This window comes from Lolium rigidum, chromosome 1, assembly GCF_022539505.1.
Source record: "Lolium rigidum isolate FL_2022 chromosome 1, APGP_CSIRO_Lrig_0.1, whole genome shotgun sequence".
Taxonomy (NCBI): Eukaryota; Viridiplantae; Streptophyta; class Magnoliopsida; order Poales; family Poaceae; genus Lolium; species Lolium rigidum.
In genome coordinates this window covers 101,422,267-101,440,230 of record NC_061508.1, presented here as the reverse complement: position 1 = coordinate 101,440,230, position 17,964 = coordinate 101,422,267, and the positions used below count along the sequence as shown (strand labels likewise).

Below are 17,964 nucleotides of genomic sequence, written 5' to 3'. Positions count from 1 at the left end.
GGGGACGCGGCTGGAACGCATTTTTTGTCCGGCGCGCCACAAATCCCTTTGGGGGACGCTTTAGGGGACACGGCTGGAGATGCTCTAAGATCTTCTCTACTTCTGAAGATGATTGGTAAAAAAAACCATTAGTTTCGTTTGATACCAATGGTTGTATGCAATAGCTCCGCAGATTGTAAGTCATGTGCAAGCCAAAACACCATCGATACACGTTCATTGACAAATACCCACCTCAATTATATATACCAAACAAAAAGCGTGACAGAACTAGGCTAATGTTTATGGACATTGTTATATTGGGGCGTGGACTATTTTATTTGGAAGCAACATAATCACCATTTCCCTGACGAGATCAACCATAATCTCCCGCCCCTTTCATATTTGTGGTGTGCGTGCGGAGCACCATAACTTTTTACTCCATTTATGTTTCTCCTGCTAAGAAATGTAAATTTATTTCTCATTTATATATGTGCAATTTTTCGCTTTTTTTCTAGGCAAAAATGGCATGGGCCTCAACACCCTATAAATGTGTTACACAACTGAAAGGACACGGATGTCGCCTAGAGGGGGGGTGTGAATAGGCGATTTAAAACTTTTACGAGATGGGCTTAACAAATGCGGGATAAAACTAGCGTTTACTTTGTCAAGCCCAAAGCCTATATACTATGGTTCACCTATGTGCACCAACAACTTATGCTAAGCAATACAAGCAACTATATGATAGCAAGATATATAACTTCAAGCATGAAGGCTATCACAAAGTAAAGTGCATAAGTAAAGAGCTCGGGTATAGGAATAACCGAAGTGACGCGAGAACGATGTATCCCGAAGTTCACACTCTTGCGAGTGCTACTCTCCATTGGAGCGGTGTGGAGGACAAGTCACTCCAAATGCACGAGGGCCACCGTATTCTCCTCGAGAATTCCCACCAAAAGGGATGTCCTCGAACCACTATGGAACCTTAGGGAGGTTACCGAACCCGCACAAAGCTTGAGGCTATCTCCACAACTTAATTGGAGGCTCCCAATAAATTGCCACAAAGGCCTTGCCCTTGAAGAATCTCCACAACTTAATTGGAGTCCCCAAGAATACCACAAAGACCACTAATCATTGCCAAAAAGGCCTTACCCTTGAAGAATCTCCACACCTTAATTGGAGTCCCCAAGAACACCACAAAGACCACAAAGACTACTAAGCCGTCTAGGGTCCAAAGATCCAAGAGGAACAAGCTCCGGGAACAAGCTCCCGAAGTGAATATCTCACGAACTTTCACCTCCACGTATCACCGCGGAGAAGTCAAACCGATGCACCAAATGCAATGGCAAGAACACCACAAAGATGCTCAAGTCCTTCTCTCTCAAATTCCAACAAAGCTACAAAAGCTATTGGGGGAATAAGAGAAGAAGAACAAAATAAGAGGAGGAACACCAAATTTCTCCAAGATCTAGATCTAGTGGATTTCCCTCACGAGAGGGATTTGATTGATCAAGATATAGATCTAGATCTCCTCTCTCTTTTCCCTCAAATAGGTGCAAGAATCATGGAGAGATTAGAGGGAGAGGAAGCTTCTCAAGGGCAACAATGGAGTAGAGAGAGAGTGGATGAAGCCTTTGGCCCAAGGAGGAAGAAGGGGGTCTTATATACCCCCTCCCAAAGGAATATGACCGTTTGAGACCTCCTGGACCTCAAAAAATGGCTAAGGACCTGAGCTTCCGAGCTTACTGGACTCGGGCCTGATATTTGGCCGGATATTTGTATCCGGGCCGGATTATCCCCCCCCCCCCCCCCCCCCGAAAACTGCAGAAACACCAAAACGAGAATGATCATAACTTGAGCATCCGGACTCCAATTTTGATGATCTTGGGCTTGTTTTGAAGCTAGGAACAAGCTCTACAAGATCATGCAGGGAAACTTCATAGTCCAACAAGGGAGGATAGAAATAAATGATGAAAGGTTTGACCTATCTAAAAAGGGCATACCGGTAAAACCTCCAACCTTGAAAATGCAACAAGTTGTCCGTGCAAAAACCATTCTCGATGAACTAGAGCTTGTCATTAGAATAAGCACAAGCTCTAAACCATCACATGGATAAGATCCAAATAAAAACCAAGAAATATGATTCAAGGATGCAAATGTTTGAGCTCTCTCCGAAAGATACGATCGAGTTACTCACTCGAGAGCCCTCTTGATAGTACGGCAACTAAACTATAAACCGGTCTCCAACTACACCATGAGACCGGTGAGAAAGAAACCCTATCAAGAGCTAACCTTAACCTTGCGCATTCCACTTGAGCTTGATGATGACGGACTTGACCGCAACAAGATGGAACGTCTTTCTTGATTGTGCTTGCTTGATGAAGTCATGCGAAATGCTCCCCCAAACTCCACTATGGGAGAGCTTTCTCTTCAGCGCATCTTCACATATCCATGATCACCAAATGGATGGCGAGCTTCAAGCATATGATCTCTTCGAGTTGGCTCATCTTGAACTTGCACTTCATTTCTTCATTCTTCATCATGTTGATGTCTTGAAGTAACTTGAGGGCTCACTTCATCTTCATCTTCAAGACATACTTGACACTTGATCTTCTTCAGTTGCTTCTAATTGCAACCTTGAAGCCAACATATGGTTCAAGCATTGCCTATGGACAACTCCTACAAATATAACTCAATGCAAACATTAGTCCATGGGGATTGTCATTAATTACCAAAACCACACATGGGGGCTCCATGCACTTTCAACAACTCTCTTATTAATACTATCATGCATGCAAAAAAGCTCATGTGGCAGTGTAATTAAAGATGAGAGAGAGGATTGTAGTACTCCCTCCGCTTCAGTTGTTTAAGAAAACCTTTAACCGTGTATTTTGTCAACAAAATATGATATATATGCCACAAAAGTTATACCATTGTATTCATATTCAAGAGAAGCTCTCAACGGTATAATTTTTGTGACATATAACTCATATTTTATTGACTAAATTAATAGTTAAAGTTTTTCTTAATCTACGTGTGTGCCTTATAAACTGAACTGGAGGGAGTATTAACCCTAGATACCGTATCATAACACGTAGTACTAGAAAATTTAATGTCAAATACATCTTGTACAAGATCTACATTGAGATTCTACAAATCAATTAATATAAGAAGATTATGATACTAGTGTATAATACCATGCATTGTGGACATAGTAACATGTAGTAGTATCATACACATGATAGTTTTATATGATACTATGCATTGTGACTAGTCCTAGACTACTCATAGTGTAGTAACTAAGATAGTAAATAGAGTTACATGCATTGCCAATTAGGAAAATTGATGACATGACATGACATTGAATGAAGAAAGAGATAGTTGTGGTAACTAGCTGTGTTACCATAACATCACACTTTTCAACGTAGAATGAGTCTACAAGCTAATTAATACACTCACCCACGATACTACATCTAAGTTACTATGCACTATGAATGTAGTAACATAGGCTAGTGTCATATGCATGACACTAGTCAATGTTACTTCCCACTATGAACAGTCTTATAAGACTGGTCATAGTGGGGAGTAACATATGTCATGTTACTAGTCTAGGTTATTATCTTCATAGTGGGTAGTAACTTATATGTGGTGTCATGCATTGTATCATTTATTATGTTGTAGACTCATCTTGCCTTGAGGTGTGTGATGTTATGGTAGTAACATGGCTAGTTACCACCTCACTCTCTTTCTTCATTTATTAGCATGCCATGTCACAAAAATACCTTGAGATGTGTGATGTTACTAGCTATGTTACTCCCACTATGAGCAGTCTAATCGGTAGGCGAGCCAGAAACTTTTTGAAGGGTGTGCACACTCCCAAAAAAAACCAACCTCACGTATAACACATAAAACCTTACCAAAAACAACAGTGTAAATGACAAAATCAAGTTTTATAATATTATAACTCACCAACTATGTTTGAAGTTAGCAAAAAAATAGTCTTACAAATAGTTGGCAATATTAAATAGTATCACATGAATAAAATATAACATTAGTAGAAAACTATGGGAATTCGACAACAAAAATAAAAATATTTTCCCAAAAAGAAAACAAGAGTGACACCTAAATAACTTCCGGTTTATAGAGGGGCTGCGCACATCCCTAGATCGTCAATTTGACCAGCATAACATAAATTATATAATACAAAAATATATCATTAGATAGTATTAAACATCTAAGCTTTGTAATGATATATATTTTGTAATATATACTTTATATAACGTTGAGGACGGAGATGTAATGTGTCAAGCTGTGAGCCAACTTTCGCATGTTAGCATCAACATGAATAAAATACAATGTGTGACCGATCCTAAATAATATGTGTGCTTGAAAGAAGCCAAATATGCTTAAGTAAATAATTGTAGTGCTAGATGAAATTTGTGTTGTAATGCTCGTTAAATTTAGTCACATCAAGCATAATAGAACTCTTTGTATACCCTATTTTGTATCATAAATTTCTTGTAAGAATACATCCAAGCGTTCCGTGTACTCTTGTCTATAGTACGGTACAATGCACATGATATAGTTGGTGTAAAAAGCCTCTAGTTATTAGTTCCTTATACATATATATGTGAAATAGAATAGTATGTCGTGCTATCCATCCCATGAATGAAGCCAAAATTTAAGGAACACATGCTTATGCAATTTGTGATCAATATGATCATTCAAACCTTTTATTGAAAGGTGCTCAAAATCGGCTGTTTCTCGGCTCACATCGACGAGAAAACGGGACTTTGCCCTATTCACCTTAATGTTAAATGCACCGCGAAATAGATTCAAAGTGCCCAGCCATGTGTTTACCATGTGATGATTTAGCATCGGTGATATTTCCATTGTAATTTCTAAAGGCCCTCAAATTTAGTTATTATTTTTAGATACACATGTTTTAGATGAGAGTGCTGTTTTGGCACATGGGAGCATATGCTTCCTTTATTTTGAAATACATGTTAGACATATTTTAAAATTTTAAAAAATTAGAACGAAAAAAATCACACATACATCTTTACGTGCTATGCACTCACAAAGTTGTTGCATGAAAAATTAACTTGTCGTGTGGCATGTGTAAAAAAGATAAAATTTAATGCTAAAAATAAGGTTTATCAGAAGATAAATTTTCTCTTTTTTTACATAGATCACAAAAAACATGGATCCCTCTCGAAACTTGATGAACGGACATATATTGTGGAGACGTACATGTGAAAAAAAATTGTCAAATTTTTTGGACATTTCAAAATACTAGTTTTAGTACCGGGAGCCGAATTGAACAAGGTTCGGGAAAGCGGAAAAAAGCGTCGCTTATGCGCGTTGAAGCGCTATGCGGAGGCCTTCCGTGTCGATTGCATAAGCGCTTAAGCTGGAAAAAAGCGAAAAAAGGGGAAAAGGGCCGCTTATGCACGCTAAAGCGCTAACCGGAAGGCCACCGCACCGATTACGCTTAACGCTTTCTTGAACCTTGGAATTGAATTTCCGTGTTTTAGGTCACATGCGTGTGTATACATCCTTTTATCGGAATAAAAAAATTGTGCGAATAAAATATAGAACACAAAGGAACAAAGTATTTAACTAGTTGTATGAAATTGCAATTTTCACATGAGTCGACGTCGTCTTATGTTTCAACATACCGTACTATTTGGGCGAGGAAGATTCTTCAATCCTAAACAGGTCCCTATGTGCCAAACAACCAAAGCAGCACGGCGCCTCCTCCATGCTCCCAACCCCATCTTTCTCTCCCATTTGACATGCTAGAAACTCAAGTGGGGACACTGCCCCACGCCGGCGCTATAAAAAACCACAAGCCCCAAGAACAAAAAGAAGAAGAAAAAAATCACAAACCCCAAGAACAAAAAGAAGGAGAAAAATCCCAGCAAGAAGAAGAAAAACAAAAGAGCTGGGCGCATAGAGCCGTAGCAGTCACCCCTTTTTAGGAGGGATCCAATGCCCACCGTTTCTCTCTCCTTTTACTCTTGCCCCTAGTCGTCCCCCCCTTCCAAAACAATCAATATACTACCCAAAGTCAGCGCCTCCCCCTTATCTCCTCCTCCTCCTCGCTCCCTCTCTTCATCCTGCAAACCTTTCCACAACCCAACCACTGCGCTGCGCTCTCCGGTCCACCCCAATGGAGGAGGAGCACTGTGCCAACAACTGGGACCTGCACGCCGTCGTGCGCTTCGGCTGCCGTCGCGCCCTGTCCCCGCCGACGCCGCGGCGGCACGACCCCTTCGCCACGTTCCTGCCGCCGCCGCCTGTAAAAGAGCAGCCGGTCGACGCCGGCTGGTGCTTTCCGGACCTCGGCGCCGGGTTCGGACAGGACGCCGACGAGCTGCTCAAGGCCTTCTGCGCCCCACCTTCTCCGCCGCAGCTGCCTCCACCTCTTCCGCCGCAGCAGCTGCCCGTGTCTCCTCCTCCGCCGCCACCGCCAAAGCAGCAACAGCAGCAGCAGGCGATGATGGCACCGGCGGAGGTGCCGCTCCAGACAGCTGCTGCTGCTCCGGCGCCGAGGGCGCAGCCTAGCGGGCGGCAGGCTTCCGGCGGCGTGCCGAGATCCAAGAGAAGGTACAGCACACACACACCTCGCCTTAATTCCTGCACCGAAATGGCAATCATTTCACCTTCCGTAAACACGTCCTGAGATTCCATCGCGCGCGCGCAGGAAGAACCAGCAGAAGAAGGTGGTGTGCCACGTCGCGGCGGACGCCGTGTCCTCCGACGTCTGGGCGTGGCGCAAGTACGGCCAGAAACCCATCAAGGGCTCCCCCTACCCAAGGTACCGTTTTTCCTCCTGCCTGCCAAACCTCCCGTCTCTGCTCCTCTGCCGTGCAGCTTCCACAAGCAAAACCTCACTCTGTTCCGCTCTGTTTTCTTCTCTTCTCGAACAGGGGGTACTACCGGTGCAGCACCGCCAAGGGCTGCCCGGCGCGGAAGCAGCTGGAGCGCAGCCGGGCCGACCCCAACACCTTCATCCTCACCTTCACGGGCGACCACAACCACGCCGCGCCCACGCACCGCAACTCGCTCGCCGGCACCAGCCGCCACAAGTTCCCCGCCACGTCCTCCTCCTCCTCCGCGCGGCCCCGGCCTCCGCCGCCGTCGGTCGTGGCGGCGGGCGAGGCGCACCCCTCGACGTCCGCGGGCCTCTCGCCCACCACGCCGCTGCGCGCGTCGTCCTCCTCCGAGGACGAGGACGAGCTGCTCGTCGAGGACATGGAGATGGCCGGCGAGGACGACCTCCTCTTCCTCAGCGGCGAAAGCGACAACGCCGCCACGCCGCTGTCCTCGCTCTTCGACGTCGACGAGCCCTTCTTGGGCTCGCCCTGGACAGAGATGGCCACTGGGGCTGCGGGCGACGCCGGGAGTTGACCTGCTGATCTTGGCTTCTCGTAGAGGAGGGGATGGGAAGAAAGATGAAGAGAGCATCTGATCCACCACTACAGTTTAGAGGGAGTAGTTTTTAGCATTGGTAGTCAGAGCTTCTTCATCATTCTTCCTCTCCGGCTCAAAACAATCTCTGTCTCTCTCCTTATTTTTGCTGCTCCTTTTTTAGGTATGGATGAAACTTTGCATCTCTTTTCCTTAGATGTCTGATTTATACAGTTGTATATAGAAAGTGGCAGATGATGAACCAACCAACCATAGCAGATAGATGAAAGAAAAGGGAAGAACTAAAGAAGATATGCTCCGTGTATGGGTGGCTCTTCCCGGTTCTTCCTTTCTCTGCGCAACAACTTCCTTTCTGAATGTAGCTTGTCCTGCGTGATCTTGAAAAGATGATAACCCCTTAACGGCAATCTTGACCTTTTGTTTCCAGCATCGAGATCTCAACCTACAAATATGATATGGAGTATCTCTAGTGCTTGATACTGCCTTTTGATTGCACTTTCATTTCATTCTGATGCCAGAATTTGTTTGTGTGGTCTGTGTGGATGGTGCAATGCTAGCTGGTGCTTTGGCTGCATGCTGCGGCGGAGCGAGAAGGGGTCAAGGTTTCTATCATTATTTTTCTTGCTATTGTTTCTATCTCCTCTGACTTTTTGGGGGTGGACAGAGCTGTGTTCCCATGGAATCCATGAGTGGTTTGGGGAGAGTCAAGGAAAAGCAACACCCCATATTGCTAGGACCACCCACATGAATAAACCCAACGCTTGCACTCCAGTGCGAAAGTTGCATGAGCCAAACAAGTGGTCCTGGAATCAAGGGATGGAAAATATATGCTCATGAAATGCCATACAACGCATAAAAAACTTGGTTCTGGTTAGTGTCAATGTGTATTTTAACTCTCGTGTTGGTTTTCTGAATTGTGTTTACACTTTTTTTTAAAAATATGAACTCAAATTGCGTCGTGACGACTTAAACCTGTGCGCGTGATCTAGACTCACTCCTCTTGTTAGTATGGAATCAATCATTTAACTTGATTAGCCTAGGATATCCTCCTTTAGAAAATCATTCAACTGGATGGATCCATTCAAGGCTTTGGTAATAACGGGAAACTGCTTATGTACATTTACTTCATGTAGATACTTCTGCGGATGAATTCTTGCATTTTTTTTGGCACAATGCATGTTAAATGCATATTTATATCATGTATCTGCAGATAGATATTTGCATTCTATGTAAAATATCTATAAAATGATTGTAGAAATATAGATAGATTTACATAGTATGAAGTGTATTAAAAATTATTTGTGTAGAATAGAGTTTGTCTTAAAATCAATAGTAAAATTTCATCGTTCTGCTCCATATTAGTTGTCGCTCAGCGACAATTGATATGGAATGGAGGGGGACTTTACTTAAAAATGCACTAAAACCACATGATTAGTACTAACACTATGTTGAGAAAAGAAGTACTAGTAACTAACAACTAGTCCACTCCATTTGTGTTAGTTAGCTCTATGCCCACTTTGTGTGGTTTTATATAGGAGGGTATTGTTTGTGAATGATACCTAGCTAATTGTTATTGGAATGGGAATAACAAAATTCTCCTTTTGTGCCGGGGAGAGAATAATTCAGCATCTCTCCCCTCTTGCGCCCCTTGCTCGCCTTTTTTTGGTGCGTCAGATAGTGCACGTGACTTGAAAATACACTTGTCCACTATTATACTTCCTCTGTCCCGGTTTATAGGACCTACGCGTATACCTAGGTTGTTAATTTTATGGACATAATATTAATTGTATAACAAAAAAAGTATAACACTAGAAAGTAGAACATATGAATTTTCTAATGATATATGCTTTATAATATATAACTTGTCGTGTGATGGTTAAATTTACGACCTATGAATACACGCAGACCCTATGAAGCGGGACGGGGTAGTAACGAGTATGTTTTGAAACTGCTTTAGGGGGTTAATGCACAACCAACGGCTCAAATTTGAGTAGAGTTTGTTTTATATTAGGGATATATGATATTGTAGCAATGTGGTAATTTTAAACAAGTCAGATTTTCCAAAAGCATGGCTACACACTTGGATTTATATGTGGATCTAACCGCATCGCGTGGAGGCGTGGTCATTCGTGGACTCTGTTTGCAAGCATTTGGAGATTCTAGCAGTACGAGTATTTTTTAATGTTTTGATGAGTTTTACATTTGTTTATATACATTATAAGTGGTTGAATTTGTATTTTACAATTAAGAGCATCTCCAGTCGCGTCCCCCAAAGCGTCCCCAAACACCGCCGGATGAGCGTTTGTAGACGTTTTTTCTTCGTGCAACGTTTGAGGGACATCACTCCCCAGCCGCGTTCTTCAAAAACTATCTCAAACATAAATTTAAATAGTTCACATTAAAAAGAGATCGTTCCCACCGAAGTAGTCGAGATCAAAGTAGCTGCGATCAAAGTACTGGACGCGCGACCATATTACAGACCGGTGGTGCAAATTGGACATAAACTAGAAGAAGAGGTTCGGCGACGCCAACGGCGCATCCTGAGTCGGCGTAGGCTCGTCGAGCACGACGATCGTCGTGCTCTGCCCGGTCTGCCTGCTCCGTCGCCGACACCGAGGCCGGCGCCGATGCAGATGCCGATGCCGCCGACGCAGGTGTACTAGCAGGCGCTGACGCGTCTGCATGTGCCTGCTCTGCCTCGGGGGGTGGGGTTGCTGCTGCTGCCTCGGCCGCCGCCATGTTGGCTTCGATGTCGCCGAGGATCATGTCTTTGTAGGAAGTTGTGCGCCGCCGGCGTACGAGGAGACATTCCAGCTGTCGACGCGGTCAACAGGGAAGAGTCCTCCTTCCGTTTCCTGAGCTCCATCTTCTCTTCTTGCCTCTTAAGCAGCGCAGCCCACCTTTCGTCGGTTTTTTTTGTCGCGGAAGATCATGGGACTTTACTTAAAAATGCACTAAAACCAAATGATTACTACTAACACTATGTTGAGAAAAGAAGTAGTAACTAACAATTAGTCCACTCCATTTGTGTTAGTTAGCTCTATGCCCATGATGATCCACAAGTATAGAGATCGCAACAGTCTTCGAGGGAAGTAAAATCCAATTTATTGATTCGACACAAGGGGAGCCAAAGAATATTTGTAAGCCTTAACAGCGGAGTTGTCAATTCAGCTGCACCTGGAAACAGACTTGCTCGCAATAGTTTATCAGTAGCAACAGTTTTATAGCAGTAGCAGTAGTGAAATATAAGCAGCAGTGTAATAAAGATAGCAGTAGTGATTATAGTAAACAGCAGGATTAAAATACTGTAGGCATAGGGATGGATGAACGGGCGCTGCATGGATAAGATAACTCATGTAATAATCAAGACAAGGCATTTGCAGATAATAATAAAACAGTATCCAAGTACTAAATAACCATAGGCATGTGTTCCGTATATAGTCGTACGTGCTCGCAATGAGAAACTTCCACAACATCTTTTGTCCTACCAGCCGGTGGCAGCCGGGCCTCTAGGGAATCTACTGGTAATTAAGGTACTCCTTTTAATAGAGTACCGGAGCAAAGCATTAACACTCTGTGAACACATGTGATCCTCATATCACAGCCTTCCCCTCCGGTTGTCCCAATTTCTGTCACTTTGGGGCCTCGGGTTCCGGAAAGCAATATGTGTATACAACTTGCAGGTAAGATCATAAAACAATGAATATCATCATGAATCAATAACATGTTCAGATCTGAAATCATGGCACTCGGGCCCTAGTGACAAGCATTAAGCATAACAAGTTGCAACAATATCATATAAGTACCAACAACGGATACTAGGCACCATGCCCTAACAATCTTATGGCTATTAGATGAACAATCTCATCCAATCCCTACCATCCCCTTCAGCCTACACCGGGGATTTACTCACACATGGATGGGAGAAGCATGGATGGTTGATGGAGAGGCGTCGGTGGCGATGATGGCGATGATCTCCTCCAATTCCCCGTCCCGACAGGGTGCCAGAACAGAGTTTCTGATCCCGAAAGTAGAGTTTTCGATAGCGGCGGAGTTCTGGATGTCTTCTGGCAAATTGGTCGAACCCTCGTGCGTTTTTAGGTCAAGGGCTTTAAGTAGTCCAGAGGGAGCATCGGGGGCTGGCCGAGGCGGCGTCACCATATGGCGGCGCGACTCAGGGGCCCACCGCGTCTCGTCTTCTGGCTCCGTAGGTCTTCTGTGAAAATAGGCCCATTGCAATTATTTCCGGGGATTTTCCCGAAAGTTGATTTTCTGCACAAAAATAAGACACCAGGGCAATTCTGCTGAAAACAGCGTTAGTCCGTGTTAGTTGTATCCAAAATACACAAATTAGAGGCAAAACAATAGCAAAAGTGTTCGGGAAAGTAGATACGTTTCGGACGTATCAACTCCCCCCAAGCTTAGCTTATTGCGTGTCCTCAAGCAATTCAGTTAACAACTGAGTGCGATAAAAGAACTTTCACGAACACATTTGCTAATATGATTTAAATATTCTCATTATATGGACGAGTACTTAGGCAATTCATGATAAGATAAATGCAAATAAAGTCATCTAATAGTTATGTCAATCATGAAAAAGATACCAACAAATTAATAACAAGCATCATGAAACATATCTATCAGCATGATTGCAATGCTCATAAAAAGATATGATAAAGTGGTATCTCGCTTGCCCGTATGTGTACAGCAAAACATAAATGCCCAGGCACCTCTGAATTTCATGGAAAGACTAGAAGTAAAGATTATCAAAGATAAAACCATCAGAGTTATACCACAATTAACCATATTCTGGGACAAACATATTACACTAAGAATGACAATTATGCTCTCAAGAAGGTGCTCAAAGAAAGAATGGTGACTCAACATAAAAGTAAAAGATTGACCCTTCGCAGAGGGAGCAGGGATTAACATGTGCTAGAGCTTTTCATTTTTAAACCGAAGTAAAATTGTTTTGAGAGGTGTTTGTTGTTGTCAACGAATGGTAGTGGGCACTCTAACTACCTTGTCAACCAGACTTTCAAGAGCGGCTCCCATGAAGGACGTTATCTCTACCAGCAAGGTAGATCATCCCTCTTCTCTTTTGTTTACACATGTATTTTAGTTTCATTATGGATGACACTCCTCCCAAACTTTGCTTACACAAGCCATGGCTAACCGAATCCTCAGGTGCCTTCCAACATTCACAGACCATGGAGGAGTGTCTATTTGCAAATTAAGTTGTTTACTGATAAATCAGGGCGAAACATGTGAAGAGAATTATTAATGAAAGTTAATTAATTGGGGCTGGGCACCCCGTTGCCAGCTCTTTTTGCAAAATTATTGGATAAGCGGATGTGCCACTAGTCCATTGGTGAAAGTCTGTCAGGAGTAAATGATAAGGTTGAAAGATAAAACACCACATACTTCCTCATGAGCTATAAAACATTGACACAAATTGAGAAGTACTTTGAAGGTTTTAAAGGTAGCACATGAAAATTTACTTGGAATGGTTTGAAATGCCATGCATAGGTATTTATGGTGGACACTTTGGAATAACTTGGTTTTCAGGGGTTTGGAAGCACGAGCAGCATTCCCGCTCAGTACAAGTGAAGGCTAGCAACAGACTGGGAAGCAACAATCAAGAGAGCAATAACCGTCATATTCATGCTTGCGACAAAATAAAATTAACGGAGGCATAAAAGTGATACAAGAACTCTGAAGCAAAGTAAATCATCGAGGCTTAATTGACTTTTGTTTTTCAGTCATATGCATGCGTGAGCATGTGCCAAGTCAATTGAAATAAATTATTCAGAGGAGGATACCACAATGTCATACCTATCTATGAATAAAACAATGCCAGCAAATAGTTATGACATGCTACTCATTATTAATAATTGTAGCTAAACATGAGAAATCATGAACTACTAGACTTTCATTAAATGACATATACCTCACATGAACCAACTAAGCATGCTCACATGGATCAGTATATGTACAAAAATGAAAACAAATAGAGTTCATACCAGCCTCTCACCACAGTCGAGTTGTCGTAGATCGTCATTATTGCCTTTCACTTGTGTGGCTTGAATAATATGAAATGAAAACCAAGCTCCAACCACCGGGGACCGCTGAACTCCATAATAAACTTTACAAAACCGAAGAAGAACAACAAATATTTTTGATGTTTTCGAATTGGAAACAAGAACGAAAGTAAAATCTTTTTGGATTTTCTCATAGCAAACCAACGATAGTAAATAAAGCAAAATAGGAACAAGAAACCAAATAAACAAATGATAAAGAGAAACAACAGAAATATTTTTAGTATTTTTATGTTTTAGAAAAGAAACAAAGCAAAAACAAGAGAATGAAAACTAAAAGAGTCACATAAAAGCAAAGCAGCAGAAATCTGCCAAACTTTGACAAAGATGACAGTAATTTTTTTTTTAGAAAATCTTCTGCTGCTCAACTCGAAAAGTGCTCAACTAATGAAAGTTAGATAATAACCTGGGGAACATGCAAAAAAATTGGCCGCTCAAAATAACGTTCTGGCTATTTTTAGGAATTTTTTTAGTATCAGTCCAGAATCTGTTTTTTAGACAGCACTTCCCCAAATATCATCTTCCTCATATTAGAGGCAACCATCGGCACACAAATGAAATAAAAAGGTAAAAGTAAAGGTTACTACAGTAGTAACAACCTTCAAAAACTAAAATAAGAACCTACTGAAATAAAAATAACCGAAAGAGAAACAACCAAAAGAAGCGAAACAAGTATATACAAATGACCGGCAATTGTAATATGCAATGAATGAGTGATGCCGGCATACCTCCCCCCAAGCTTAGGCTTTTGGCCTAAGTGGAGATCAATCCCACGGTGCCCATGAGGTGGCACCTCCGTAATATGATGAAGGAGGATCCTGTCCTTGGTACAAGCTGGAGGACGCACCAGGATATGTGACAGTGTACCCGTCGGAAGGATCGGCGTCCTCGGAGTCGTGCTGCTGGTGAAAACCAAGTATCCTCAGCTGCTCATCCACCTCCTCCTTGGAGCGCGACCACGGCTTCCTGCGAACACTGAACAAATCGGCCTGCGGCAAAGGGATTTCCCTCTCATCCCCGTCAATAAACAACATTCTATAGACAATATTTTCTAAATTAGAGTTAGTTGTGACAAATTGGTGACCCTTCATAGCAGCAATATCAAGCTTAATAGGAGCTAATTTCTCATCACTAGGATCAACAGAAAGACCTAGATATGCATCAATACGTGAGGCAACAATTCCTCCATAAATAGGCCCCTTACTAGCTAAGCGACGAGCAATGAGAGCACCAAGATGATAAGGTGTACTTCCAGTAAGTGCAGCAACCAGAAAAGCAAGATGATAACTAGAAATGTTGCTAGTGTTCTCCCTACCAAGAATGCTAGTAGCAAGATAGTAAGTGAAATATCTAATGGCAGGGAGCTGAATGTTCCTTATCTTGCCGCGCTGAATGGTATGGTCATCACCGTTGGTAACTTCTCGATAGAGTTCCGTCAAAACTTTGGGGCGGTTCTCGATCTTCTTCGCTGTACCTATAGGAGTAATATCCAATGCAGCACAAAAATCCCCCAACTTCATAGTAATAGGCATGTCATAAATCTTAAATTTAACTGATGGTGTGAAAGGTGAGTTGCTGAATTTAAAGCTTTCAACAAAGATTTTAGTTAGCCTATAAAATTGATCACTCTCATCTTCCATATAGGTAGATAAGCGCACACTATTAATGAGAAACAAGAAGTCATCAAGTAGCCATGCATTACGCAAAAAGTCAGTGCACGGAAAGGATGAAGCATTAGGAATCCCATTGTCCTCTTCATCTTCAAAGCTAGGTGCAATGACATCCTCATCATAGGATCGCCTAACTCGAGTGGCTGCCCTTGAAGGCCTTGCCACTCTTGTCGCATCCCTCTCGAACACTTCTCCAAAGGTGTGGTTATGCATTTTCCTTTTCTGAAATTTTTCAACAAACATTATAAAAGTTGATTTTGAGACATATAAATGAGGGAGACTACTATAGGAACTTGATAGAGTACTAAACATGCATCAAAACTAATTTCTACAACTTAGAACAAGTATGCAAACCCACTTAACATGTCACCTACAGCAGCAAAATACTCAAGATATACTCAACCAAACAAAATTCTATTTGGATAATCGGAGGAGTCACATACCGGAGAACAAATGCCCCAAATCTCAGCAGCAAAGATGGGCTGAGCAAGGAGATCGAAAATCTCGAGCAAGAACAACAAGAAACTCAAGTTTGAACAATGGTGGTGTGTTTTTCCGTGAAAGAGAGTGGAGTGGTAGGTGGATAAGTGAGTGGAGGGCCAGGTGGGGCCCTCCCCACAGGGTGGCGCGCCCCCCCATGCTGGCCGCGCCGGCACATGGGGTGCAGCCCTGGGGTGCCCACTGGTCAGCCCCAGGCACTCATAGGTTGCAATTTAAAAATAGGACCAGTGGTATAATTTTTATAAATTTTTGAAAACTTCAAAAAAATGCACATTTCTGGGTGTTAAAATAACTGTTTCAGGGCAGAAAAAGATTTTCAAAATTTTAGAAAACTAAAGCATCTTGCAAAACAAGTAGTACTACAAAAAGTAAACAAGTGTGGAGAAAGAAAGAAATGTTGTTTAGCTCTTCCATGCATTTAAAATGTACTTGTTAACAAGGTTGATCAAGTCTTGCCACCAAATAAATTTTACATGACATAAGAAGAAATAAACCTCAAATCAATCATGTTACCTTATATTGTATTGATATGGACCCAATCATAATATTTTGATATCCTTCTTTAGGCTCATATATAGGACAATCAATAACTCCCACTTTGATAGTTCTCAAATTAGAAATTGTATTAACTCCATATACTTTATCAATCTTCTTGGGAAAATAAACAGTATGCTCCTTGTCATCAACATTGAAAGTAACTTTTCCTTTATTGCAATCAATAACAGCCCCTGCAGTTGTTAAGAAAAGGTCTTCCAAGAATAATAGACATATTATCATCTTTAGGCATTTCCAACACAACAAAATCAGCTTAATATTAAGCAATTATTAGCAACTTGAACAGGAACATCCTCACATATACCAACATGAACAGCAGTAGATTTATCAGCCATTTGCAAAGATATATCAGTTGGTATCAACTTATCTAAATAAAGTCTCTTATAAAGAGAAAAAGGCATAATACTAACTCCTGCTCCCAAATCACATAGAGCAGTTCTAACATAATTATTCTTGATGGAACAAGGGATAGTTGGTATACCCGGGTCTCCCAACTTCTTTGGAACCTTGCCATTGAAAGAGTAATTAGTAAGCATAGTGGAAATCTCCTCATTAGGAATTTTCCTTTTGTTAGAGACAATGTCTTTCATATACTTTGAATAAGGAGGCAATTTAATAGCATCAGTCAAAGGAATTTGCAAGAACAAATGTTTCATCCAATCACAAAATTTATTATAGTGTTCTTCCTCCTTTAATTTTAGTTTCTTAACAGGAAAAGGCATTTGCTTTTGAACCCAAGGTTCTCTTTCATTACCATGTTTCTTAGCAATGAAATCTTCTTTAGTGTACTTTTTATTTTTATCATGCTTTTCAGGTTCATCTTCAACCTCTTCTTTATCAGAAACATCATTCTTATCCTCATCTTTATCATGTTCATTACCACTTTCAGTTTCAGCATCAGAAATAGAAATACTATTAGGATCATTAACAGGTTCAGAAGATTCTACAACAGTTTTATGTTTCTTCTTCTTTTTCTTAGAAGGAGCACTAGTTTCTTTAGTTCGTTGAGAATCTTGTTCCACTCTTTTGGGATGCCCCTCAGGATATAGAGGATCCTGAGTAGAAACACCGCCTCTAGTTGTTACTTCATAAGCATATTTTTCTTTAGAAGTATTTTTTAACAAGTCATTTTGCACTTTAGTGGGTTGATCAATTTGAGTTTGAACCATATGAAAATGTTTAACAAGCATCTTAACATCATTGGAGGTCCTCTCCACAATATCATGCAATTTACTAATAGCTTGAGAATTTTCCATTAAATGATTCTCTACTCTCATATTAAAGTTATCTTGCTTAACAACATAATTATCAAATTCATCTAAACATTGATCAGAAGGTTTTGAGTAAGGAATGTCTTCTTTATCAAAGCGTTGAAGAGAATGTACCTCAATTGTGGATGAAGGAAGAGTTATCTTACATAAATCTTTTATGGGAGGTAAATTCTTCACATCTTCAGATTTGATACCTTTCTCTTTAAGAGATTTCTTGGCTTCCCTCATATCTTCATCATTTAATTCAATCATACCCCTCTTCTTCAATATTGGTGTTGGGGTTGGTTCAGGTGTAGTCCAATCATTATGATTTTGGCTTATTCTAGCCATTAATTCTTCGACTTCGTCCTGGAGTTCTTTTCCTGAAAACACAACCAGCACAACTATCCAGGTATGCCCTAGACTCAATGGTTAGTCCCCTATAAAATATATCAAGTACGTCATGCTTTTCCAAAT

General features: G+C 41.6%; 1 protein-coding gene across 1 annotated transcript; it reads left to right on the top strand.

Annotated features, from left to right (window-relative positions):
- Window positions 1-6,065: 6,065 nt before the first annotated feature.
- LOC124678699 (WRKY transcription factor 22-like) lies at window positions 6,066-7,658 on the top strand. The gene is made up of 3 exons (XM_047214572.1): window positions 6,066-6,588; window positions 6,686-6,799; window positions 6,912-7,658. The coding sequence occupies exons 1-3, from the start codon at window positions 6,152-6,154 to the stop codon at window positions 7,390-7,392; spliced, it is 1,032 nt and encodes a 343-aa protein (XP_047070528.1). The 5' UTR covers window positions 6,066-6,151; the 3' UTR covers window positions 7,393-7,658.
- Window positions 7,659-17,964: the final 10,306 nt, after the last annotated feature.